General features: G+C 41.2%; 4 protein-coding genes across 4 annotated transcripts in view; 2 read left to right on the top strand and 2 right to left on the bottom strand.

Moving 5' to 3' along the window:
* LOC109423491 (uncharacterized) overlaps positions 1-2,526 on the bottom strand; it is a 48,313-nt gene extending 45,787 nt beyond the window's left edge. The window contains exons 1-2 of the mRNA XM_019698458.3: positions 2,309-2,526; positions 1,938-2,211 (exon numbers count right to left, since the gene is read on the bottom strand). Of these exons, the coding sequence (XP_019554003.3) occupies positions 1,938-2,211; positions 2,309-2,392 (358 nt within the window). The 5' untranslated portion in view covers positions 2,393-2,526. The remainder of the gene's footprint in view (positions 1-1,937; positions 2,212-2,308) is intronic.
* A 420-nt stretch (positions 2,527-2,946) lies between these two features.
* On the top strand, positions 2,947-4,626 carry LOC109432121 (alanyl-tRNA editing protein Aarsd1). The gene has a single exon (XM_019708405.3). The coding sequence runs from the start codon at positions 3,064-3,066 to the stop codon at positions 4,276-4,278; it is 1,215 nt and encodes a 404-aa protein (XP_019563950.3). The 5' UTR covers positions 2,947-3,063; the 3' UTR covers positions 4,279-4,626.
* LOC109432122 (ATP synthase mitochondrial F1 complex assembly factor 1) lies at positions 4,532-5,951 on the bottom strand. Its single transcript, XM_019708406.3, has 2 exons — positions 5,229-5,951; positions 4,532-4,889 (listed from the first exon to the last, which is right to left on the bottom strand). The coding sequence occupies exons 1-2, from the start codon at positions 5,832-5,834 to the stop codon at positions 4,623-4,625; spliced, it is 873 nt and encodes a 290-aa protein (XP_019563951.3). The 5' UTR covers positions 5,835-5,951; the 3' UTR covers positions 4,532-4,622.
* Positions 5,952-7,529: 1,578 nt separating this feature from the next.
* Positions 7,530-20,588, top strand: LOC109423494 (DNA damage-binding protein 1; the record flags this gene model as incomplete). Its single annotated transcript, XM_062846111.1, is given in 7 exon segments — positions 7,530-7,703; positions 7,974-8,122; positions 17,502-18,111; positions 18,208-18,979; positions 19,041-19,204; positions 19,346-20,338; positions 20,399-20,588. Coding segments are annotated over 7 exon segments (2,939 nt in total), but the record flags the coding sequence as incomplete, so codon positions are not given.
* Positions 20,589-25,000: the final 4,412 nt, after the last annotated feature.

The following is a 25,000-nucleotide window of genomic DNA, read 5'->3' as shown; positions in this document are numbered from 1 at the left end:
CCACAATGATGCATTAAGCACTAAAGCGGACCGGAAGTGTAGATGAGCCAGCCCCACCAAGTTTCTTTCATTTTTTGTAGTTACACAAAAATTTGAATCGTTCGTCATCTTCGGTGTCGACATTTGTAATATTTTAGTCAAAATGAATAAATGTTTTGGCTCAAGTAAAGATTGCATGAATCACATCACTTACCAAAGTGAATCCAAATCATGTGACTCTCCCCCTCCCCACTAACAAAAACTCCTTCCCGTGACAGTCGTGGAGAAGATGAGGTGATCTCGGTCTCTAGTAGCAACGTACGTCACACTAACATTCCTTTCCTTCCTCGATGGCCGTAAGGAAGTGGCCGGCGCCGTTATTGACTAATAAAGTTTGGAATTCTCGAACTGTGCACATTGAGACGGTAGTTACTCCCAAGCTCCGTTTGTTGGTTCCTTGTGCAATTTCGATTGTTCTGGTCAATCACGGAGTAGCAACTACGAAGTGTACGGTCATCTATGTTCGTTCATGCTCATGCTCAAATTGTGCAGTATGGATTAATGCTTATGAATTAGCTAATTGATAGTTCCACCGTGGGTTTAAGCCGATTATACTTTTGAATTCGTTTATTTTTGTGTGGAAATAGGTATGATTGTATATTTCAGTTGCTTATAGGTTAGCTGAACAGACGAATGTTCTATTATTATTTGTAGAGTCGTGACAGTGGCTGAGGCTTGTTTTGCAGGGTAATCGACCGCGCATAAAGGTATATTAAGTACCACTGGATATGTTCAAATTATGAATGATAGATAAATCGTGTCCTTAAGGTTCAAGCATCCATCATCATTTTTCGGAAACAGAAAAGCAGTTTTTTCGCTGTAAATCAAAACAATGACCACGAAAATGTATTCACTGTATTCTATTTCTCATGTGGAATACAGTAAATCCATTTTCGTTGCAAACATTATTCATTTGAACGAAAAAACTGCTTTCAAATGTTTGATGATGACGATGATTTCAATGACGTATGGTTCAACGTTAATTGATTGATACCCCCGATAGGTAACGGTACAAACGCTTTCCTAAAGCATCGTGTCCGAGGGAAAACGAACGGCATAGGCAAGACTAAAATTTAGTACTGCCGTGAATCGCATATCTGCCCCATTTGCATAGGAAATCCAGCAAAGATGGGACTGATATGCGATTCACGCCAGTGTACTAAATTTCACATGACTCTCTCGACGCACTTTCTAATAAAAGCCACTCCTTTTAACTTTGAGTTGCAAACAAAATTGCTGCTACTAGACTCTTCCCCTATCCGAACATTCAACCTATGACAAAAATACAAAAAAGTATGTTTATCCATACAAAACCCCATCCGATCGTGCTCAAATTTTGCAAGATACTCAGACCCCGAAACGGAACCAAAAAAGCTTTGATCTGAGAATACGGTTCCGATGACCCACGCTACTGTATATGGTCGGCGTTAAGTCAGAGTGGACTACGTGATTTTTCGGGCAGATAAAGATAAGCTTAGGAATTCATTAATCCTGAACTTTTCGACGTTTTTATGATGCAGATGAGGCATTACATAAAAGAATAATAATAATTCTGAAAATAATGCTAGAGTTTTGAAATGTCAAGGGCTCGCAGGACATTTTCTAGAAATCATTAAAAACAGATGGTCCGGTCTGACTTAACGCCGACCATATATAGTGATTGTAATTTGGATTGGTCAATATTTGATCCTGTGAACTAGCATCTTGAACTGGCTAAGAAATATTTTTTTTATTATAGAGGCTTTAAACCATCTGGTTCATTCGGCTAGGCAATATGAAAAATGGAAAGTAGTGGAACATCTGTTTGTCTGTGCGAAGTATGGACTGATACGAAATTAAGGCGCCCCAGGGGCTATTGTAATATTTAATTTTGAATATTATTGACTAGGTATACTCACAGCGATCATATGCCGCCACCGGGAGTTCAAACTCAGGCGTATGTATTTCCGCTACGCTGGAGGCCATAAGTTTACCATCGGAAACTAGGGCCAGGGTGTTCTGTTTGGGTTCTAATTCTGGAGAATTGATGTTCTGTATCGAGAAATCGATTAAACTGTGTCCCGGCTCCGAGGGCAACGTATCCGGTAGTACATTCTCCCACGTCTCCACAAAACGGTATACCGAACTGATCATGTCTATTTGCTGCTTCAACGACAGTTCCGACTCATTCAGCTACGTGGATCCGGGTTTGGGGTTCGATTGGTCGCATGAAATAAAGGAGGTTGTTAGAATTATAAAATTTGTCAGTGATTTGAGTCAGGAGTCTTACCCTTTGAATCATCGTGCCTAAAACGGTTATCCCGCGTCGAATCAAGGCTTCAAGAAACCGCTTCCCATCCGTTTGCCGATCCATGGTTACTTTCAGCAGGATCCAGCAATAAAACTTTTACACTGCTTGTTGTCGGATGTGACAAGAAGTAACTTCAACTGTTGATCCTCAGGATCCAAGTTTGGAGGGTTTTCCAACATCCGTCTCCGTCCCGGTTTGTTTTCATAACTGCACTGCACGCAGAGCTAAAGGTACACATTTACGACCGAACTCAATGGCACAAAAAAAATGAATAGCATTAACACAGATTTGAAACGCTCGCATTAATCGAGAAATTTTAAATGTATCAATATCCTTCAAAGGAGGTTGTTGTACTGTACTAACAACGAAGTCATTAAAAAACGTATACCGGACGTCACAACCGATCTATGTGCCATTAAAAGAATTTTGATGCTTTTGCGTCTTTCACACATTTCTGCGTTATGAATTTTATGCGTGCGTAAAAGATGCGATATAAAATTGGGCGACATTTTAAGTTACGTCGAATCATAGCTCACTGTTGTCTTTTTTTTGGCATCACTGCTCTTGAGTGCCCGAATTCCAATTCTAATTGGATTTTCTTCATTTTGACATTTTATTTTGCATCATGATGCATCATAGGTGATGCACCGGTGTGCAAATTTGTTGCAGTGCAAATTCTGACGAAATTCCATCAGCAAATTTGCGATCCATTTCCACGGGAAGTCGAGGTAAAAATGGTGTTCAAGTGCCAGGAGGACAGTTTTCTGAAGGAATACACCTCTAAGGTGACAGTCTGTGAAAAGGTCGCCGGTGGAGGTGTCCATGTTACGTTTGAGGACACGGTGCTCTTTCCTGAAGGAGGCGGTCAACCTTCGGACCACGGTTGGCTGAATGGATTGGAAGTCAAAACGGTTACACGGAAAGGAGCAATCGCGGTACATGTTTTGGATGGAGAGGAAGTGCCATTTCAAGCCGGTGAGGAAGTTCGTCAGAAAGTGAACTGGGAACGCCGGTTCGATCACATGCAGCAGCACTCCGGCCAGCATCTGATAACGGCGATTTTTGACAGGGAGTTTGGATACAACACGAAGTCCTGGTGGTTGGGAACGGACGATTCGTACGTGGATTTGGACGCAAAGGATGTCACCAAGGAGCAGCTGGAAAAAGTGGAAAGTATTTGCAATCAGCTAATTGTGGACTGTACCGCTGTGAATGTTAAAGTTTATCAACCGGATGATCCGGCTTTAAAGTCGGACGTCACTCGTACCCGTGGACTACCGGAGGACGTAAGCGGACCTCTCCGAGTTGTAACGATCGATGGAATCGAAAGCAACATGTGCTGCGGAACGCATGTGAAAAACTTGGCCCAGCTTCAAGCGATAAAATTTTTAAACGTTGAAAAGAGCAAGAACAAGTGCCTGGTTCACTTCCTGGTTGGTAATCGGGTTCTGAAGAAGCTCAGCGAATGCTATGATCGAGAAGTTCAATTCAATAACCTGTTGAACGGAGGACCACAATCGCATGTGGATCTGATCAAGAAAGTTCAGGCCTCCGTCAAAAACTTCCAAAAAGTTTGCAAAAAATTCACCTCCGAACTCGCTTTGGTGGAGGCAGCAAAGGTAAACGCTCTGACCCCAAAGCCTCGGTTCTACAGCCTTCACCGTCTGGACGGAATGGATTCGGACTTCATCGGGGCCTTCTTGAGAAATGTCAGCATGCCCGAGTGCTTCTTCTTTCTGACCAATGGCGACGAGACTCGCAAAGGTCAGATGATTCTCCAGGGAAAGGCCGACGACATTGCCAAGATCGGAGACGCGATTTGCAAGGCACTAGATGGGAAAGGCAGCGGCAAGGGTACAAGGTACAATGCCAAAGTAAACAACTTGAAAGCTATCCCGGAATGCGAACGAATCATTGCGGAACACTTTGGCCCTACTGAGGAGGAATAAGGATAAGAGAACTAGTCAGCCGAAAAGGGATTGATTTGAAGACCAATTATTTTAGCAATGCGAAAAAACTAGACAGAAAATTATGAATGTAGAAAGAGATGTTACATCTTGTCATAAATCGTAAGGTCGATAACCGGGCAGATCCTTGTAGAAAACAACTAGACTGAGATTATTGTAAGTAGTCGCTGGCCTTTATAATTGGAAAAACGTCGAATGAGCAAGGGAAAACTTAGGCTTATGATTGGTCTATAAATAACTGTTAAACAGAACAACTGTATTTCATCTCAAGTCTAATCGTTTTTGAATTCAATAAAGCTTTACTAGCGCATAGCTGTGTGCAATTTTCAACCACCGATCTTCAAATTATTCAGCTCTTCGATCACGTCCATGTGTTTGAATTGTTCCGGTTTGTTGGTGAAGCTTTCCAGCAGCGCCAGCTTGGACTCGCTTTGCTGGCTGTAATACATCTGCAGCTGGTTGGCCAAACATTGCGCTTCCTGGCCGTTGATCACTTTGGTGTCGTATTCGCCTCGCATCAGGACCAGACCCTTGCCGCGCAACTCCGTGTACAGGGCAATGTTCAAACATTCGGGAGCGTTCTCCTTGTGGACCTGGAATGCATAAGAATAAATGCTTCAACACTTATAGGGAAACTGGCCATAGCCAGGTTTGGGCTTGTCTAGAAACTACGTAAACTCGAAAGGGGGAGGCTGACCAAAGATGACTAAAAATAAGTCTACATAGTTGAACTTGACCCTTGCGGTAGCGTCTTGTACCCAAACCTTCCTACTTTCCAAGTTCAGCTATTTAGAGGCATGTTTGATTTCATTTTGGGTAATATTAAGGAAATAAGAGAAAATTAATCTCTTAATATGCTGAATAGCTTTTCAACGATGCTGCCGTAGCGGCGTTTGACAAAAAGTAGCGTAACATTTCGATAGTTATTTTACCTGATAGTTTATCAACGGAGTGAAATGGATGGTATTTGCAAAGAACTGCAGCATTATGAACTCGTATCCTTGACTTCTTGGGATTGGAAGTATGAACAACGGATATTTCTTCGCCCGCTCCATCATGAGATCGTACTGCTCAAGCGGGATGGTCGCACAGATGACTTCCTTTCCTTGGTGGTACTGCAGCCAAATTTGCTTAATCTCCTCTGCACTACGCTGCTCGACCAAATCCAGCTTCATTATGTCGCCTAGCTGTTTGTGAGCCGCATCCTCCTGGGGTTTCTTTGCCAACGGAGCTTTGGGATTCAAAAGACCGGAATAATCGCGGGACGGTTCGGAAGGGCCAAATTTAGGTTTACTGCTTTCCTTCTCCACCTTTTCCAGCTTGGCCAAAAACTCTTCCGGTGAGCTTTGCTGCACGGCTGCGATCTTCCGAGCGTACTTCCCGAAGTAGGGATTCGATTCCTTCATATGCTCCAGAACCTTTTCGGAACGCTGGCGTGCCGTCATTCTGAACGAGCGGAAGTTGGCAACCGCGGGAAGCTGATTAAGGGCAATCACACGTAGGCACTGTTTTCCCGGCCGGATCCAGAGCAGGGCCATTGAATGGTGCACGAAAAGTTGGCTGGAATTTCAACTATTTTTAAGAAATATTTTCACCGAACACCCGCGGAAGCGCAGAACGTGCCAAGTGCGATTACGGAATCGAATAAGATTTTTTTTTGTTTTGAAAATAATACTTTGACATACGAATGACAACCCTTGCGAGTGCCGCAGTGAGTTACTCATTATCGAACAAATAATGTGAATCGCCTAATCCTACACACGGTAAAAAAAAAAACAACTTGTGAAACCAAATCACAAAATAGAAAAAAATAAGTTCTTGGAAATCTAGTGATCATGATCAGATTTCGAATGTGTCGCGGTCGAACGGCATCGCGCGATCATAGCAACAACGATAACATTTTGTCGTCAAGCATCATAACAAACTTCGGTCCGAGAAGAATGATTCGCTCGGCATGTGCGGGCGCGATGCGATCGTTATCATGAAGTCGAAATGATAAATTAGTGATTTCATTCACTTTTTGAGCATTCTTGGTGATTTAACTTCCAGATATGCTTATGAACGTATCATTTCGAATCATGAATGCGACTTACGGGTGCATAAGTGGCAAACAATGTGATGAATACAATTTATCATGACTTGTAACATGATCCGATAACGGGTTATCACGCGATAAAGCGTGCATCAGATGCTTTAATAGGACGCAATCAGTGAAGTACTAGATTGAAAGTAGTGAGCTGGATTTTTGTATGGTGAGATGATCAGTTCTCTATTTCTGCAATGAAATGGTGCAAACAGCGTGGGTTATATGATTTCTTGCCTAATTTGATGCTGTTTGAGCAAAACTTTGGGTAACTGTGTTGTTGAATTTGCAAGAAATAACTAATACAACAACACAGTTACCCAAACTTTTGCTCAAATAGCATCAAATTAGTCAAGAATTCATATAACCCACGCTGTTTGTATTATTTCATTACAGAAATGGAGAACTGATCATCTCACCATACAAAAATCCAGCTCACTACTTTCAATCTAGTACTTCACTGATTGCTTCCTATTGTTCTGTGATACGAGCACGGTGTGAGGCGTCGGCATCATGCTACTGCAAGAACAAGGCTATCTTGGATTATTCGTATCCTTTATCATTTATCGCTTGAAGTGATTTTCTGCCATCCTGCGCTTTCACATTTTGAAAATTTTACACTATAGTCTACAGAATAAGGCATTATACAAGTAATATTACTCAAGAAATGGAATACATTACAAGAAAAGCACGGGTCCATAGACTAATTTCAAGACCTCGATGTAGCAAAGAAAGCGATCAAATTTTCGGTGACCAGTCCGGTACCCAATAAATATTCATAACCGTGTATTTTTTTCCGTGTAAATTGCCTTTTGTGTAAATTTTATTTAGAGTGTTACACTGATCTGACAGCTCTGACAGTAAGGGACTAAACATAAATTACGTAAAGTGAGTACCGAGGATTGTTCACAATCTGCGAACTTGACTGCGGAAAAAATTGCGACCATGACGCCGCTGACGGGTCCGTAAAATGCTTTTCAAAATGCTTTTTAGATAAGTTGAAAATTAATTTTGAAAAAAATCTTTTAACCTTAAATTGAACTTGAGCACCCCTATGACAATGACGTTTCGTGGTTTGCAACTGTGTGCGTGAAACCCGCGCACCAAACGTTTTTCTCCGGGTCTCCTCCGGCTGTCTGTCTGCTTGCTGCTCTTCTGTCTGAGTTCTGTTTTTCCTTTCGCAAGTGGCGCCCATAAAACGTGAATAGTCGCATCAAAAATCGGAAAAAATACCGTTCTGCAGGCCCGGAACGCAGCTCTGCGATGGCTCATAACTACATAGTGACCGCCCAGAAGCCGACGGCGGTCACGGCGTGCGTAACCGGTAAGTTCCGTGCGGGAAAAAGAGGATTTTTGTGGCCGCTTTGCTGCGAGCGATAGCGGCCCGCAAGAAAAAGATGGAGCCCCAAAAATGTTGCTTCGTTGCGTTCTTCTTTGCGTCGTTTTACTTGCGTAATTTCGAGGTTAGAATGTTTGGGTACAAGAGTTGGGTTTATTTTGCTTTTACCAACAATCCGGAACATCAATCATTTCTGTTAATTTTCATTCAATCAAATAAGAAAATACAATTATTACTGATATTTTATTATTTCAGGCAACTTTACTTCGACGACCGACTTGAATTTGATTGTGGCTAAAAGTTCCCGACTGGAGATCTATCTCGTTACTCCGGAAGGACTGCGTCCGATCAAGGAAATCGGCATCAATGGAAAGATTGCCGTGATGAAGCTGTTCCGCCCGGCGGTAAGTTGAAGCGAAATATTTTACTTGCTACGCCAGTATAGTGAAAATACTGCTAGAATATGAAACCATGATGAGCAGAGCGACTGCAAAATCCTGGCCTTATGCAAATTAACACAAGGAGAATATTAAGTTAATGGCAGATTGGGTGCGGGAGTCGTGATTATCAGGCCCAAATCACGAAGGTGATTGCTTTACGGTTTACATTCATGAATCTTGGTAATAGTTAATGATGTATACAAACAATCTGCAATTGGCTTCTTTAACGGTGTTGAGATAATTCGATATTCTGAATCTGCATGTCAAACTGAGCCGAAATCCAAATTTTCATGAATTTTGGAGCCCGGGAACATATTTAAAAATCAATTTGAAGTTTGTATGGGAGCGATTTGTCGAATCACCCCTCGTCGCAGTTTGTACTGGGCAGAGCTGTCAAACAGTTGCCCACCTGTCAAAAGGTGATTTAAAAAAATCTCTTTGAAATGGATTTTAGGTATCAAAACAAAGTTCTAAAAATCTTAAAAAAATCATAGTGACTCAGAAAAAGGTGCTCTTTCGTATAAAATCAAAAAATCAATACATTGTTTAATATTTAAAAACTCAATTAGTTTGACGCGCCCTTTTAAATACAAATCACCAGACGGAAATCTTAATATGTACTGCTGCGCGGTGTTGGATGTTGGGATATACCTAATGATTTTGTTGGAAGGAGATTCTCTTTCCTTGAAGCGGATTGCGCATTTGTCATATGGGTCCACACTCCTTTTTAGCCTTTCTTATGTGCTATGTGTCATGTGTGGTCTATACTGTTGTATGCCGCTTTCAAGTCGATGAACAGGTGATGCGTTGGGACCTGATATTCACGGCATTTGTGGAGAATTTGCCGTAGGTAGAGATCTGGTCCGTTGTCGGCCGGTCGTCGATGAAGCCGGCTTAATAATTTCCCACGAACTCATTAGTTTTAGGTGTCAGACGACGGAAGATGATCTAGGATAGCATTTTGTAGGCAACATTCAGAATGGTGATCGCTCTGAAGTTCTCACATTCTAAATGGTCGCCTTTCTTGTGAATGTGACAGATTACCTCTTCCTTCTTTCCTCCGGTAGTCTTAGACACCCCTGTTTTTGGAATTGATTAAACTTCGGCACTTTTTACAGTTTTGGATACTTTTGGATAATATTCGCAGAGAAAAATTTAAAGATATATCGTGAGGAACTTAATTGAATCCTTGTCATATTCAGAATGTCTTTAGTTTGCACAAGTGATTAACAAAACCTTTGTAGGATTGGAGAATTTTTCATGATATTTTTAAAGTAAAACAAGATGTAAAAGTTTTGTTTTCGTTACGCAATCTTTCAGTGGGCTACGCTTTGGCGTATTTCAAAATCAGTCGGGCCTCAGTTTGGCAACGCGTAATTTATAAATACTGAGATTGAAAAGCTTTGTAATTCGTACACATGTAAGGTAGTCTATGCATAATACATATCAGTAAAATACAATTTCTGGATAGTTCCACGTCGCTTGCTTAATAACAATGGAGTTAATGCCGTTACAGATAGACTAAACAAAGGGAGTTTAGGTAGCTGGGATTACAGTCCCGGGGCCTGACGAACCCCCCGCTTGCAAGTCAGCCGCGTAGTCGCCGGCTAAAAAAAGTACTAGTAACCCCAATTCAAGGTGTCCAGCGACCCATCCAGGGGAATGAGTGATCGAGGGGGTGAAAAAGATGCTTGGTCGTTAACGGAGCCTGTAGGGTACCTGGTCACCACCACTGTATTGCGTTCTTTACCGCGTTAATGTAGGGCTCTGGCGTGTTGACTATGAAGTCTAATAAACAAACAAATAAAACAGGACCAAGTGGTAGTGGCGAGGCTAACCCCTTCGTAAGAAGTGGGTTGACTAGATCTCCGTTAACCCTCGCGCAGTCCCGTCTTTGACTACCTGCAACGGCGTCACGCTCCCGCTGTGTACCACGAGCGTGTATTTTTCATGGTGCATGTAATCAGTACACGACGCGACCGCCCCCCGGGCTAAGGAGAAGCGAGGAAGCAGGGCTTCGTGTTCGCCAAAGTAAACGGGGTCTTTTTCTGTAGCTTTTATGTGCCTCCGCGGTGGTTGATCGAGCAGTTTACGCAGATGCTGGACTGTATGATGACCATGCAGACAGGAGGGCAAAGGTCGGTTGTAATAGCAGGAGACTTCAATGCCTGGGCCGTGGAATGGCTTCCCCAATTTTACGAACCAGCGAGATCAGATCCTGTTTGAGAACTGGCCTTGCTAGATGTCGATCTGACTAATGTCGGTACCAAAAGTACCTTTAGTCGGAACGGAGCGGAGTCGATTATTGATGCTATGTTTTAGTCCTGTCCTAACGAGTAGTTCGAACTGGAGAGTAGACGATATCTACACGCACAGCAATTACCTGGCGGTTCGCTGCAGTATCGACTACAACAACAGAAGGCAGCGGGAAGAGAAAGAGGCGACTAGGCCAAGGTCAAGCCCTTGTAGCTGGAAGACATCATACTTTAACGACGAGATATTCAGGGAGGCACTCCGCTGTGAGCGAAACTTACTCGGTTTAAGCGGTGACGAGTTGGTAGCGGTGTTTCGCGTGCGTGCAATGCAACCATGCCTATGCAAGTCCACCCTGGAAATGGGAAACCACAGGCTTACTGGTGAACTCAAGCAATTGTGAATCTGCGCTGCGCCTGCCTACGGGCTAGGCGGCGTATGCAGCGAGCACAAACTGAGGAAGAGCGAAACAAACGGCGGGTGGTGTTCGCCGCTGCTAAAGTCGCGCTGAAGAATGAGATCAGGGCAAGCAACCTACTGAGCAGTCTCCAGAGATGTTGGAGGGGATCATCGAGGGGCTTTTTCCGCGTCTCGTCATGATCCTAGTTCTTGGCCTCCTTTCGTAGGACAACTGGGGACTGGGGCTGGCGATGAAGAGAGGGTCACCGATGAGGAACTTGCGGGGATAGCAAAAACCCTAAGCGTTAGTAAAGGCCTCAGAACCGGACGGAGTTACGAACTTGCCCTTGAAAGTGGTTATTGCAGAGGCTCCCGAGATGTTCAGGTCTGCTATGCAGTTTTTCCAGAGATTTGAAAGCGCCAGAGCCTGCGGGTTCTCCCGAATGCTCTGTTTGTGCTGGTTTAGTGGAAATGGCAGAACACGTTTTGTTCGTGTGCCCGCGTTTTCGCACAATGCGTGACCGCATGCTTGCCTCATGCGGAGAGGACACAACTCCGGACAATCATGTCCAGAGGATGCGTTTAATCTCTACGGCTGGCATTAAATGGCTGGAATTGGCTGGAATGAACGGCTAACACCCACATCGTCTTGGAGCTACAGAGGAGGTGGTGTGGGGACTCGCAGAGTGGCTAGTTCAGATGCGGTACAAGAGGTTGTTTGTTTGTTTGTTTATTACCAGGGATTTTAACCTTTTATGGGTCATTCATCCCGTTTAGAATTACTTATATCTAATATGTAACAATATTCATTCTTTTTTTTCTAGATTTTATCAATAAGCTTAGTATCTATAATAAATTTTATCAATTTTTCCTCTTCATTTCGGTCATTACAAAGAATTTCTCCCAAGATGTTTCCTAATCTGCATTCTAATCTTTGTTGCTCATAGGCCCTACAATCTACTAAAATGTGCGATACCGCCAGTGATACCCGTTCAAAATTTTATTTAATTCGGTTCACTGGTCTCCGAGATATGACAGTTCAAAAATTAATTGTCTAAAAAGTAGTGTTTCACGAGGACGGTTCTAGCTTCGCGAAAGATTAATCAACCGAGCTTAAATTTGTACCAATGATGCACATAAGAGGTTGACAAACAGTCAAAATTTGAGAATGTTTGATGCACTTTATGAAAAGTTACAGCATGTTGAACTTTTGATTTTTGTTAGAGAAAAAAAGTTGCCTATCCCAAACATTTTGGTCACTCCCTGTGGATCTTCAATAGTGTTGCAGCGTTTACGGACTCGAAGTTTCCGCTCAAAAATCGCAATGCAAGGCTTAAGGCGAAACTGGAAGCATTTCCTCACTTTTTGGTTTTTGATTTTTGCCTTTCTCGTACACTAAAGCCTGGAGCACATAGCGTCCGTTCCGTCGAGGTTTGCGTTTTTTTGACAGTTTTCATATGGGAAATGTGTCAAACTACTGTCACGCACACGCAAACGGATGCATTGTGTGGGGCACTTAAGTGTACTGGAAAGGCTATATGTTCACTCCAAAAATGACTTTTTGATAGAAGGCCCGGAGGGTCAAATCACATATACCAATCAACTCAGCTCGACGAATTGAGGTGATGTCTGTGTGTGTGTATGTGTGTGCGTGTGTGTGTGTGTCTGTATGTGTGTGTACAAAAAACTCACATCACTTTTTGGCAGTAATCCTCATCCGATTTCAATGACCGACGGTTCATTCGACGCGGAATCTGGTCCTATTGTTTCCTATTGAAAATGGTTCGGATCGGTTCAGCCGTTCCGGAGATATGGCCATTTAGGTGTTCCGGAACGGTACCCCAGGAAGGGATCAGATATGAAAATGCATCAAACCTATGCATGCGACACATCAAACCACGGCATTTTCGATAACCTCATGAGCGGTAAGCAGATAAATAGTCTAAGACCATATCTGAACCGGTAGTGTTCCGGAACCGGTTCTGGGCGTCCCGCTGGAAGTGGCCAAATATACAATTGTACCCAACCTATGCATGCGACACATCAAACCACGGCATTTTCGATGACCTGATAGACAATGAGCAGGAAAACCATCTCAGACCATATCTGAAACGGTAGTGTTCCGGAACCGGTTCTGGGCGTCCCGCTGGAAGTGGCCAAATATACAATTGAACCAAACCCATACATGCGACACATCAAACCACGGCATTTTCGATGACCTGATGGACAATGAGCAGGAAAACCATCTCAGACCATATCTGAACCAGTAGTGTTCCGGAACCCGTTCCGGGGTTCCCGCCGAAGTGGTTAAATCTGAAAGAGAAACAAACCCGTACATGCGTTACATCAAATAGTGGCTTTTTAGATTACCTAATGAACGGCCAGCAAGTGTTTCGGAATCGGTTTTTTATGGTCGGAAGAGGCCAAATGTAAAAGTAAACCAAATCCAGGCATGTCAAATCGTGGCTTTTGCGATAACTTGATGAACAGTTGGCTAGAAAATAGCCCATGAAATAGCCTTACGTCACACTAAAGACAACTGGTAGTGTTCCGGAATTGGTTCCGAGAGTCTCGTCGAAATTGTCAAACCCTGCATGTGACACCTTCAATTTGCAGCGTTTTTGGTTAACCGACAATAATGTTAGACCATACTTGGTTCAGCCGGTAGTTACCCGGAATCAGATCCGGGTAGTAAAATGTAAAATTTAACCAAACCCATGGATGCGGTACATCAAATCACGACCAGTCTTGTAAACATTCGACACTTTTTACTACCTTCATTTCGTTGCCGCGGTCGGGTGTCAGTCGGCTTTGTTACATTCGTGCGCTATCGTTACCTCTTACCTACACAAAACACGAGCAGTAGAACGAACACTCAGAAATAAAAGAAGTCATTAATGCATATTTTTCATGCAAAATGCAGGTTCGACTGGGTTCATGCATTAAGTAACTAAATAGCAAATAGTTTCTGAAAACTTAATCATATTTAGTATACCAATGCATAGTTTTTAGTATTTTTCGTAAATTTGACAGTTGATGCAAATGCATAATTTACAGTAACTCTCATGCTTTTTTCTAGACTTTTAACCAGTTGTTTGACTTAAAACAATATTTACTGAAACTCATGATAAAATTTATTTATATGCATTTATATTTTATAATATTGAATCACATATATACATATTTAAGTACGTATACGCTCCGCTAAGTTAGGCACTCGGTGAAGGGTGTTCCTGGGTCTAATCTCGATCACATAACATTCCGGAATTATAATCCTGTAGATTATTAGAATACATTACGAGACATATATTGTATTATTGATAAAATATTCAATACTTACCATTTAAATATTTAAAACATTTTTCTTCATAAAACACCAGCACACTACACAACTAATTCTAGAAAATTAAATGTTTAAATATTCCACGATTCCACCAAAATGTCTTGTACAGTCATGCTACAAGGACCGTAGATCTGAATTTTAGAAATTAGGAATCTTAACAAAACTTACGCATTGAAATACTAAAACTAATTCACTAATACGTAGTTTTTAGTTATACGTATGCATAAATTTAATTTAGTTATCAAATGAATAAAAAATAGTGTTTTTAGCCCTGATAAAAATATACAATAAAATCGTTATAAACTTCCATTGAATAATGATAAAGTTGATTGTTCAACAACAAATCATATTGTGTACGTATTTTCCTGCTGAAAATTATGTATTGGAACTACAATATGTGCACAATAAAATGAATGGCACTAGAGATTTCAATAATAAAAACACCATAAATTGAATGGTAGTTGACTTGAATTTGCTCCAGAAAATTTGGATTTTTTATGGTAAAGATACATAACAACCCCCATTTTCTATTGTAAAAGTGACATTTACAATACATGCTATGGTGGAAAACCATAGGGTCTGTTGTTACTCTATCGTTTTAAACAATTGAAATCATGGTAACTACCATTCATTTCAGCGTGTTGTAACAATACATTCTGTTGTATCTCTATGATCTTTTTTATCAGGGAGGACTTTCTCGTTTTTTGAGTGAAGATCAATAAACATAAGAAAGGGTCAAATCAATGTCATCTGACAAGATGACATGTGTCAAATCTAGCTTTACTCATAGATTTTCAGTCAATTCCGATAATGAATGTTAATATTAGTTTATTATTGCATGTTGCATTGGATACGACACACCAGATGGGCAACATAGCTCTTATTATGGAAGAAGACAGGAATAACAAAAGCCGAACTGTCTCCCGAAGCCGCTATCGTGGTGAAGTGCATTCGTTTGACATTTTTGTTTCGAACAGTAGTTTGATTGCTTGTGTTGCGAATGTCGGAGACAAAGGAGGCCGAATATCGACAAAAAGGTTCAAATGACTGTGATCTCTAACAAGACTGATCACGACTTATCGACAACCTGATGGAAAAATAGGGTCAGACCACATTAGATTCCCGGTAGTGATGCGGGTTCAACTGTGGCTTCGAAAGTGTTTAGAAGTAAAAGTAAAGCAAACCCATGCATGCGATATATCAAATCGCGTTGATTAGGTAAAGGTGAATAGATAGCAATAAAATATTCTCAGAACATAATTGGGAAAACCGGTAGTGTCATGGTTCATGACTCATGGAATCAGATCCGGCTATCCCACCGGAAATTACCAAATACAAAAATGAACCAAACCCATACATACGACACATCAGATCGCAGATTTTTTGATAATCTAATGAACGGTTAGCAAGAAAATAGCCTTAGATCACATTAGAGACTAGCTGTTGTGTAGCAGAACCAACGTTCATGTGAAAAATTAAATCGTGGCTTTGTTTAATGGCCTGATAAACATTAGATATGAACAACAGTGACGAATAGGTCTAAGTTCTCATATATGAGAACAAAATATAGACAAAACTAAAGCGATCTCATTAAATCGTACCATTTCAGATTCCTAAGGTGTAAATTTATAGCAGGATGGGTCAACGTTGAATGAAAAAATAAGAATTTGATCGCTTCAACAGAAGATGGTGGCTGTTTTAAGGAATTTTGAGCTCTAAAGCTATGTAAAATAAGTGTATTTGGTATGGGAAATATGTTCGGAGTCCACCAGAGTATCCAAGATAGCGGTCCAAAGTCCAAGATAATGGCTCAGTATTCAAGTTAGTGCCTATTTTATAGGATTTTTAATTCTTGCATTATGGGCATATTTTGTATGAAAATATATCCAGAATTCAAAATTTGTAATCAGAAAACCCAAGCTGTGCGCTGTTTCACAAGGTCTGCAATATGACTATAGTTTGAATGGGGAAGAATGCCGGTCTTCGTCCAAAACTGGTAACCAGAAAATCATAAACGACATGCCAAAATTCAATACGGCGACTATTTTATGTAATTTTAGGTGCAGAGTCCAAAAATGAATACCAGAACATCCAAGATGGTGTCTCAATGTTCAAGATGGTGGTTAGTTTAGTTGGGGTAGATATCCGGAGTCATAAAATGATGACCGGAAAATCTAAAATGACTTTTCAAAATTTTGCGGCTTCATGACACTTGTTTGGTTTGAGTTTTGGATCGTTGTCTTATATTTTCTGAATATTGAATGTTATGCTAATATAAAATGTATCCATATTGAGTAGATTTAGCAAGCAGTTTTCATTTTGTATTTATGTCAATGTCATCAACATGTCGCTCGAGTTTTGTTGAAAGGATATTTTAAAGCACGAGAAAGGCACCATCACCGCTAGGTGGATTAATTAGGGTTTTATTAAATAACGAAGCTATATTTTCAAAATCGGTTTTCGTGCACATGTAGAGTATAGATCAGGGTATCTCCTGATTTTTTTTCGTGGTGGAAAATGTTTTTCGTTTTTGCATAAACCATTTTTGAACAAAATTTCACAAAAAAATGGTTTCCGCAAAAATGGAAAAAAATTTCCACCTCAAAAAAATTCAGAAGATACCTTGATCCATACTCTACATGTGCACGAAACCCGATTTTGAAAATATTGCTTCGTTATTTAATAAAAAATCAAAAACCAAAAAAATGAGAAAATGCTTCCAGTTTCGCCTTAAGGACAAACGTCTTCAGATCCCGCTTCAACAGTGCATCTGAACTTCAGACGCACAATCTCAAGAAGCAAGCTTTAAACTACAGTGCCTTTTATTATTCTGTTCTTGCTCACTTGTAATAAGCTTAAAATAAGAAGATCAGGTGCGCTGGTTTTGTTTACGAAGAGATTTGTGCTTTCGAAATCGTGAGTAGGTGCCAAAGCCGGCCATTGTGGCGGCCATATTGGGATTCTAACAAGTCTGTCCTTAAGCCTTGTTTAAAAATCTCCCAACCCGTGGTAAACGATCTTTATCCTATTCTGTTCAAGTTGGGACAAACTTATATCGCATTGGATGGATTGTCGCAACAAATTCAGGTTGCGACATTGTTATTATTGTTGCGCGAATGTTGAAATTTGGTTCAGTAGTACTAACAGTTAAAATATTTAGTTTAGATTCCAAGAAAACCTGATAAATGATGATGACGGGAATTTCTATTTTGAGATGGCTACCCTGTTGGAAAAAGGATATAAAAATTAAAAAAAACTCCTTTCATTACATTCCTAATCCATAATGGGTCCTATTCACTAATTGTCTTTTCTTACCCGATTTGTAAACGTTTCCTTCACTATTTCCAGGAAGCCCAAAAGGATCTCATATTCATTTTGACCCATCGCTACAATGCGATGATTTTGGAATGTGCGGTTCAAGGGGATGATATTGAAATCATTACCAAAGCCCACGGGAATGTGGCCGATCGCGTCGGAAAGCCAGCCGAGACGGGTATCCTGGCCGTGATCGACCCAAAGGCACGGGTTATCGGTATGCGATTGTACGAAGGCTTATTCAAAATCATCCCGCTGGATCGAGATACCCACGAGCTCAAAGCAACCAGCCTGCGCATGGAGGAAGTCCACGTGCAGGATGTGGAGTTTTTGTACGGGACTCAGCATCCGACGCTGATCGTCATCCATCAGGACTTGAACGGCCGCCACATCAAGACACACGAAATCAACTTGAAGGATAAGGATTTCACCAAGATTGCTTGGAAGCAGGACAACGTTGAAACGGAAGCCACCATGTTGATTCCGGTACCGATGCCTCTCGGGGGAGCAATCGTTATCGGGCAGGAATCGGTGGTTTATCATGACGGCGACAGCTACGTGGCCGTGGCCCCGGCCATCATCAAGCAAAGTACCATCAATTGCTACGCCAGAGTCGACAGCAAGGGATTCCGTTATTTGCTTGGTAAGTAATTCGAAGTGAGCAGGATATGAGCTATCCGTAACTTTGAACATTTTTTCTTTAAAGTTCAAACATTTTAATACTGATTTATTCTTACAGGTAACATGAGTGGTCATCTTTTCATGATGTTCTTGGAAACGGAGGAAAACGCGAAGGGTCAACTAACCGTTAAAGATATCAAGGTCGAACTTCTCGGAGATATTACCATTCCGGAGTGCATAACCTACTTGGACAATGGAGTCCTTTTCATCGGATCTCGCCATGGAGATTCACAATTGGTGAAGTTGAATACCACGGCGGGAGACAATGGGGCTTACGTTACCGTAATGGAAACCTTTACCAATTTGGCTCCCATCATCGACATGTGCATTGTGGATCTGGAAAAGCAAGGTCAGGGCCAAATGATCACATGTTCCGGTAGCTACAAGGAAGGTTCATTGCGAATCATCCGCAACGGAATCGGAATACAGGAGCATGCTTGTATTGATCTACCTGGAATCAAAGGAATGTGGGCCCTGCGTGTGGGCATCGATGACAGCCCGTACGACAATACGTTGGTCCTTTCCTTTGTCGGGCATACCCGTATCCTCACGCTGTCCGGCGAAGAAGTCGAAGAAACGGAAATTCCTGGATTTCTCAGCGATCAACAAACCTTCTATTGCGCCAATGTGGACTTTGGACAGATCATCCAGGTGACGCCGACGACTGCTCGTTTGATTCAGTGCGACAACAAGTCGATGATCTGCGAGTGGAAACCGCCAGATGATAAGCGCATCAGTGTTGTCGCTTGCAATTCCTGTCAGATGGTTTGTGCCACTGCTTGCGACATTTATTACATTGAAATTGAGGATAGCAAGTTGGTGCATAAGAGGTAAGGCTGCTCAAACGTTTTCAAAAATTTGAAGTAATGATCGATCCCTTATTTTCTTTAGCACTGTCACGTTGGACTACGAAGTGGCTTGTTTGGACATTTCGCCTCTAGAAGACAACGCAACTCAGGCTGAGTTGGTAGCAGTTGGGCTATGGACGGACATCTCGGCTTGCATTCTACGGTTGCCGAATCTGGAAGTGGTGCACACGGAAAAACTTGGTGGAGGTAAGTGTAACGTCAATCATATAGGGATTCCCATACAATATATAAAAATTATGCGTAGAGCGACTGCGTAACAATATAAGAAAAAATACACTTTGATAAAAGAAGGAAATATCTCTAATCTTCACATCATACTCATTTCAGAAATCATACCTCGTTCCATTTTGATGGCCCATTTCGAAGGCATCGTGTACCTGTTGTGCGCGCTCGGCGATGGATCAATGTTCTACTTCGTACTTGACAAAAACACCAACCGTTTAACCGATCAGAAGAAGGTCACCCTCGGCACACAGCCTACAATCTTGAAAACTTTCCGTTCCTTATCTACGACGAATGTCTTTGCTTGCTCAGATCGGCCCACGGTCATCTACAGCTCGAATCATAAACTGGTGTTTTCAAATGTGAACCTGAAGGAAGTGAACCATATGTGTTCGCTCAATGCGGAAGCTTACCAGGACAGTTTGGCTTTGGCCACGAAAAATTCAGTCATTCTGGGCACCATCGACGAGATCCAGAAGCTTCACATTCGGACGGTTCCCCTGGGAGAATCGCCACGACGAATCGCATACCAAGAGGCATCGCAAACCTTTGGAGTCATCACGGTGCGGACGGATATTCAAGATTCCAGTGGCCTGACGCCTTCGCGACAAAGTGCGTCAACGCAGACAACGAATGTGACCTCTTCGACGAATATGGGCCTGCTAAAGACGGGGGCAACCAACGCCGAATTCGGCCAAGAAGTCGAAGTTCACAATCTTCTTATCATAGATCAAAACACCTTCGAGGTCCTGCACGCTCACCAGTTTATGCAGACCGAGTACGCCATGTCGTTGATTTCGGCGAAGCTTGGCAATGACCCCAACACGTACTATATTGTGGGAACCGCGTTGGTTAACCCAGAGGAACCGGAACCAAAGGTGGGACGGATCATCATCTATCATTATGCGGATGGAAATCTCTCCCAAGTTAGCGAGAAGGAAATTAAGGGTGCCTGCTATTCGCTGGTGGAATTCAACGGACGGGTTTTGGCCAGCATCAATTCGACTGTGCGGTTATATGAATGGACTGATGATAAAGACTTACGACTCGAGTGCAGTCATTTCAACAATGTGCTGGCACTTTACTGTAAAACAAAAGGTTTGTGATATGTTTTATATTTGTTTGACATTTTTTTAAACCTCTAACTACCTCTTTCAGGTGATTTTATTTTGGTTGGTGATCTGATGAGGTCCATCACTTTGCTACAGTACAAACAAATGGAGGGCAGTTTTGAGGAAATCGCTCGCGATTATCAACCGAACTGGATGACGGCGGTGGAAATTTTGGACGACGATGCCTTCCTTGGGGCGGATAATAGCAACAATCTTTTCGTTTGCTTAAAAGACGGGTAAGTCGAAGGGTGATCATGATCAACCATTAGGTATTGTTTGTGTTGGGGATCACTACGAAAAGTTGAAAGTAAAAGGCTGAAAATAATAAATAACCTAAAAAAAGATCAGTCAACTACATGGGACGATGAAGTCAAGTATCTTGGAGTGCTGTTCGACAAGAAGCTGAAGTTTGACAAACATGTGAAGTACGTCGCCGGAAAGGTTGAACGCTGAATCGACGGTTGAAGTTGCACATTTATATCAAGCTGCTGGTGGTCAAGTGCATCATCCGGTCATTGTTCACTTAAGCATCGGTGGCCATTTATCAGGTATCAGATTTGTGCCATCGCCATATATATTCATTATTTACCTGTGGGAGAATGGGATAATGGATGGGAATTAGGATAGGGAAAGGTGATAAAATAGGAAGGGGTGCCCTAGAAGAAGGAATAAACGCATAAGCGCAACGAGAGCTCATAGCCCATACCACAACGGTAGGCTGACCAGATTTGTCCCGTTTAAATACGGGAAACTTTTTGGAAACTCAACAAAAAATAAATCAATGTTCAAAAACAGAACTGCATACTATTGATAATGCTAATTCAGCTAGAAAGACCGAACAATTGATTTAAAAACGTTAACTATGCTCCAGTGGCGAATGTTTGAAAATTTTGTTGTCCCGTTAAATACGGGACGGATGGTCAGCCTACACAACGGGTTTAATCAGCGTCCTGAAAAGGATACTGTAAAACGCATTAGCGTAAAGAGAGCCTATACTGCCCCCATTCGTACAACAGTCTCATGTGAATAGGGAACCCAGCAAACATGGGACTGTTATGCGAATAGGGGCAGTATAGCTCATTGGAGGTAGCTTGCGACGTTATGCGACTTTCAATATGACATTGAATGGCACGTCATCGAAAGCATCCTCAATATTCAAGAAATCACCCAAGCAAAAATTACGTTTGAGCGAGCGCTTTCTTGAAAACGTATACAACTTTGTGTAAAAGATTCACTGTAGACATCCAAAATTGGGAGGCATGTGAGTTCACATGAATAGGCATGTTAGCCAGACGAACATCACAGATGTGATAATCAACAATGCGTTGCAGAAAGAATGAGGTAACCAGATAAATCTGGAACTTATTCCTTCTTTTTAAAACGCACGCACCCTTTCGAGATAAAACTATATAGTAATTTCACACTATGAAAATACCCAATAGAAAACTACAAGAGTTCAAAACCTGTTCTACAAGTTCTGGTTCACTCAGTACATATTCAACTAATCCAGTAATCTATCAATATGTTTTAGTATTTTTAACCCTTTATAAGGCAGTGGCAACTATATTGCCACCTACTGTTTGTATTTTCTTCTGTTTTATAACAATTTATTTCAAACTTTTTTTTTTGGTTCACGCAAAATTGGGATTACTAACAACGCCTGGTATTTTTTTGATACTAAACAAAGCTTTAACAACAATTTGGGAGCCATTTGTAGTCTCAAAAATGGCTAAATTTGACCGCGTGAAGAAAATTAGCTCAAACTTATAGTAAAATTATAGATTTGGTAAATATTTTAAGAAATAATCAAATTACGGGTTGACGTGAGCTGAACTACACAGTTTATATTATGGGTTAAGTCTTAATCCACTTTAAAATCTCTTTTCTGGCTTTTTGTCGAAGACCAAAGAAGAAAAGTACCCTAAACGGGCAGTGGCAAGAATATTGCCACCAGGGCTGGTGGCCTAAACGGGCAGTGGCAACTATATTGCCACCTCAAAAGCTCGTTTTTGGAGTAAACGGGCAGTGGCAACTATATTGCCACCAGCGTTTTTGGGCTTAACGGGCAGTGGCAACTATATTGCCGCCTAGATTTTCGAGAGTTTCTTTCGAACAAAAATTGTTTCGTACATGTTATCATGTATATAATCATTTCCATAATAGTACGCTTTGACAACTCTTCTAGTTTTCTCGGCCTTATAAAGGGTGAAATATGAAATGTGTGTAATAAACAATGTTCGTTTATGTAAAAAATACCATGACAAGTGACATGTAGCGTTTCTCAGGGTGGCCACCGAACCGGGAAAAACGGGAAAACCGGGAAAAAGACGGGAATTCGGAACGACCGGGAAAAAAGCCGGGAATTTGGAATGATTACCGGGAAAATTGTTGTTAAGAGTAACTTGAATATGCATATTTGAATGCTGCACCTCATCGAAAATCTGCAAAATCAAAGCCAAACCAAAATACTCCTGGGATACTTCTACAAAATCCCAAGGAATTCGCCTGTGCAATCACTTGGAATTTCCTTAAAACAGAACTTGGGATTCTTCAAGAAGTTTCTTCTAGAATTTCTCTAGGTCAAGCGGTACATAGCTTGATCATCTCTTGGAATTCGATGAGATTTTTTCGAGGACAGAGTTTCTTACATCTGAGATTTTTTCAAAAGTTTCTTTTTGGATTAACCCGTGTCCTTTCTTAAATTTATTTTAGTTTTTTTCAGGGAATCTTTCCGAAATTTCATCAGGAATCTTAATAGATAAGAAAATCATAACCACTAAACTGGGTTTTTATCAAGACAACCTATTGCAATTTATTCAAGAGTTCCTTTTAAGATTCATCAAGATTTTCCTTCCGCAATTATAACAGGAGTTGCTGCAATCTTCAGAATTTCCTACGGGAATTCTTCCCAGATTATTTTTTTTTGAAATTCCTCCAGAAAATTTTTCCTTTTCTTCCTGGAGCTTCCTCTGGGGTTTCCCTAGTATTTTCTTCTGGAATGCATCCGAAAGCTTCTTTTAGAAAACAATCGGGAGCTCTTTCTGGAATTCTTTACAGAGTTTCTTCTGGTATTTCTCCAGGATATCATTCTGTTACTCATCCATCTCCACGAGTTCTTTGCACAATTTCTGCAGGAGTGCCTTCTGAAACTTGGATTTTGAAAACTTCCATGAGATTTTGCTGAATTTTATCTCTATTTTATATTTGCTTTTGGAATATCTCCAGTGTTTCTTACTGCGTTTCCTTCAAGAGTTCTTCTTGGGCACCCTCCAGGAGTTTGTTCAAAGAAACCTGCAGGAGTTGCTTATGAAAGTTACTTTTGGAGTTGCTCCAGGAGTTGCTTTTGGGCATCCTTCAGAAGCTCCCTCTGCAAATCACCAAGGAGTGTCTTCTGGATGAAATTTCTTACAAAAACTTTACGATAGCTATTCCTGAAAATACTCCAGAATCCTGAAAATCAAACTACTGCGGGAGTTTTTTAATCGAGAACTCTTCCAAGAGTTCCTTGGGAAACCTTCTAGTCATGTGGGAGATTGTTTTGGGAATTCTTCAGGATTTTCAGGAGAAACCCCTAGATCGAATTCATGATCCCAGACCAAAAGTTCTATTCCCTAATTGTCAACAGACTAAAATCCTAGATTCCCTAAAGGAACCTCTTCCAGAATATATCCATTAACCCTCGAGCGATCGCGCTGTTGTGTTTTCTACAACACGTTGAAAAAATCTCGCTTTTTGTGTTCAGTATTAGCGTGGTGCTGGCGGTGGTGGCCAACCGCGCTAGTTATGGACGGTTAAGGAATCTAGAGGAATCCACAAAAGATATACAAGGTGGAATCGCTAACAGAATTTACTGAAGAAATCCAAGATAGTATTTTTGGAGTAATCGAAAGATGAAATCTCGGACAAAACTTTGTAAGAATCTCCAGATGCAAGTTTTTGGGGGAATACTCAGTTGGACATCCTGGAGGAATCCCCGGAAACAACACCAATGAAGTTGCGTTAGGGCACCTACGCTAACGAATAAAATTAAAAAAACCTTTGCTGATTTTATATGCACATCTTACCTATTATAGATCTGTCATAGTTAGCTACCACTTCTCCACTTGTTTTTTTTTTTAAGTTCAAGAAAATAAGTAAAATAGTGAGTGAGTGAAAGCTTGAATTATGCACTATTTGGAGCTGAATGAAAATATGTTGTAAGTAAATGTGTAGCATACGCCATTTATGTCATCATTGGTAGTTACTTCCATTTTTTCCATAGATGCATTACGTCAAGAATAATATTAAACTATAAATATCTAGTACATAGTATTCACAGGATTGCAAGTGCATTTTTACATGGTACTTATCATCCATATGATACGAAAATTGGGCGTTACATACTAAAAATGTGCATTTTAAAAACCGGGAAAATTTCAGAAATCGTACCGGGAAAACCGGGAAAAAGACGGGAATTTCAAAACTGATATTTAGTGGCCACCCTGGTTTCTAAATTCTTATAGGTAATGTACTTTTGGAGTGATGCGTACGTTAATACTGTGGAGGACGCCCTAATTCTCCATTGGCTCCGTTTTTGGTTAGGTATTTATTAGACCCCCCTAATCTTTCATTCCTTGGCACGGTAAGCATATAGCTGCATTACACCATG

Source organism: Aedes albopictus, chromosome 1 (genome assembly GCF_035046485.1).
Source record: "Aedes albopictus strain Foshan chromosome 1, AalbF5, whole genome shotgun sequence".
Lineage (NCBI taxonomy): Eukaryota > Metazoa > Arthropoda > Insecta > Diptera > Culicidae > Aedes > Aedes albopictus.
Note: the sequence above shows the minus strand (reverse complement) of the source record. Positions and strands in the feature narration are given on the sequence as shown.

What these genes read in the sequence shown, in the direction of transcription:
- LOC109432121 (XM_019708405.3), top strand. Translation starts at nt 3,064, where the DNA reads ATGGTGTTCAAGTGCCAGGAGGACAGTTTTCTGAAGGAATACACCTCT.
- LOC109432122 (XM_019708406.3), bottom strand. Translation starts at nt 5,834, where the DNA reads ATGGCCCTGCTCTGGATCCGGCCGGGAAAACAGTGCCTACGTGTGATT. An exon ending in CTCCGTTGATAAACTATCAG is followed by an intron (nt 4,890 to 5,228) that starts GTAAAATAACTA and finishes TATGCATTCCAG; the next exon opens with GTCCACAAGGAGAACGCTCC.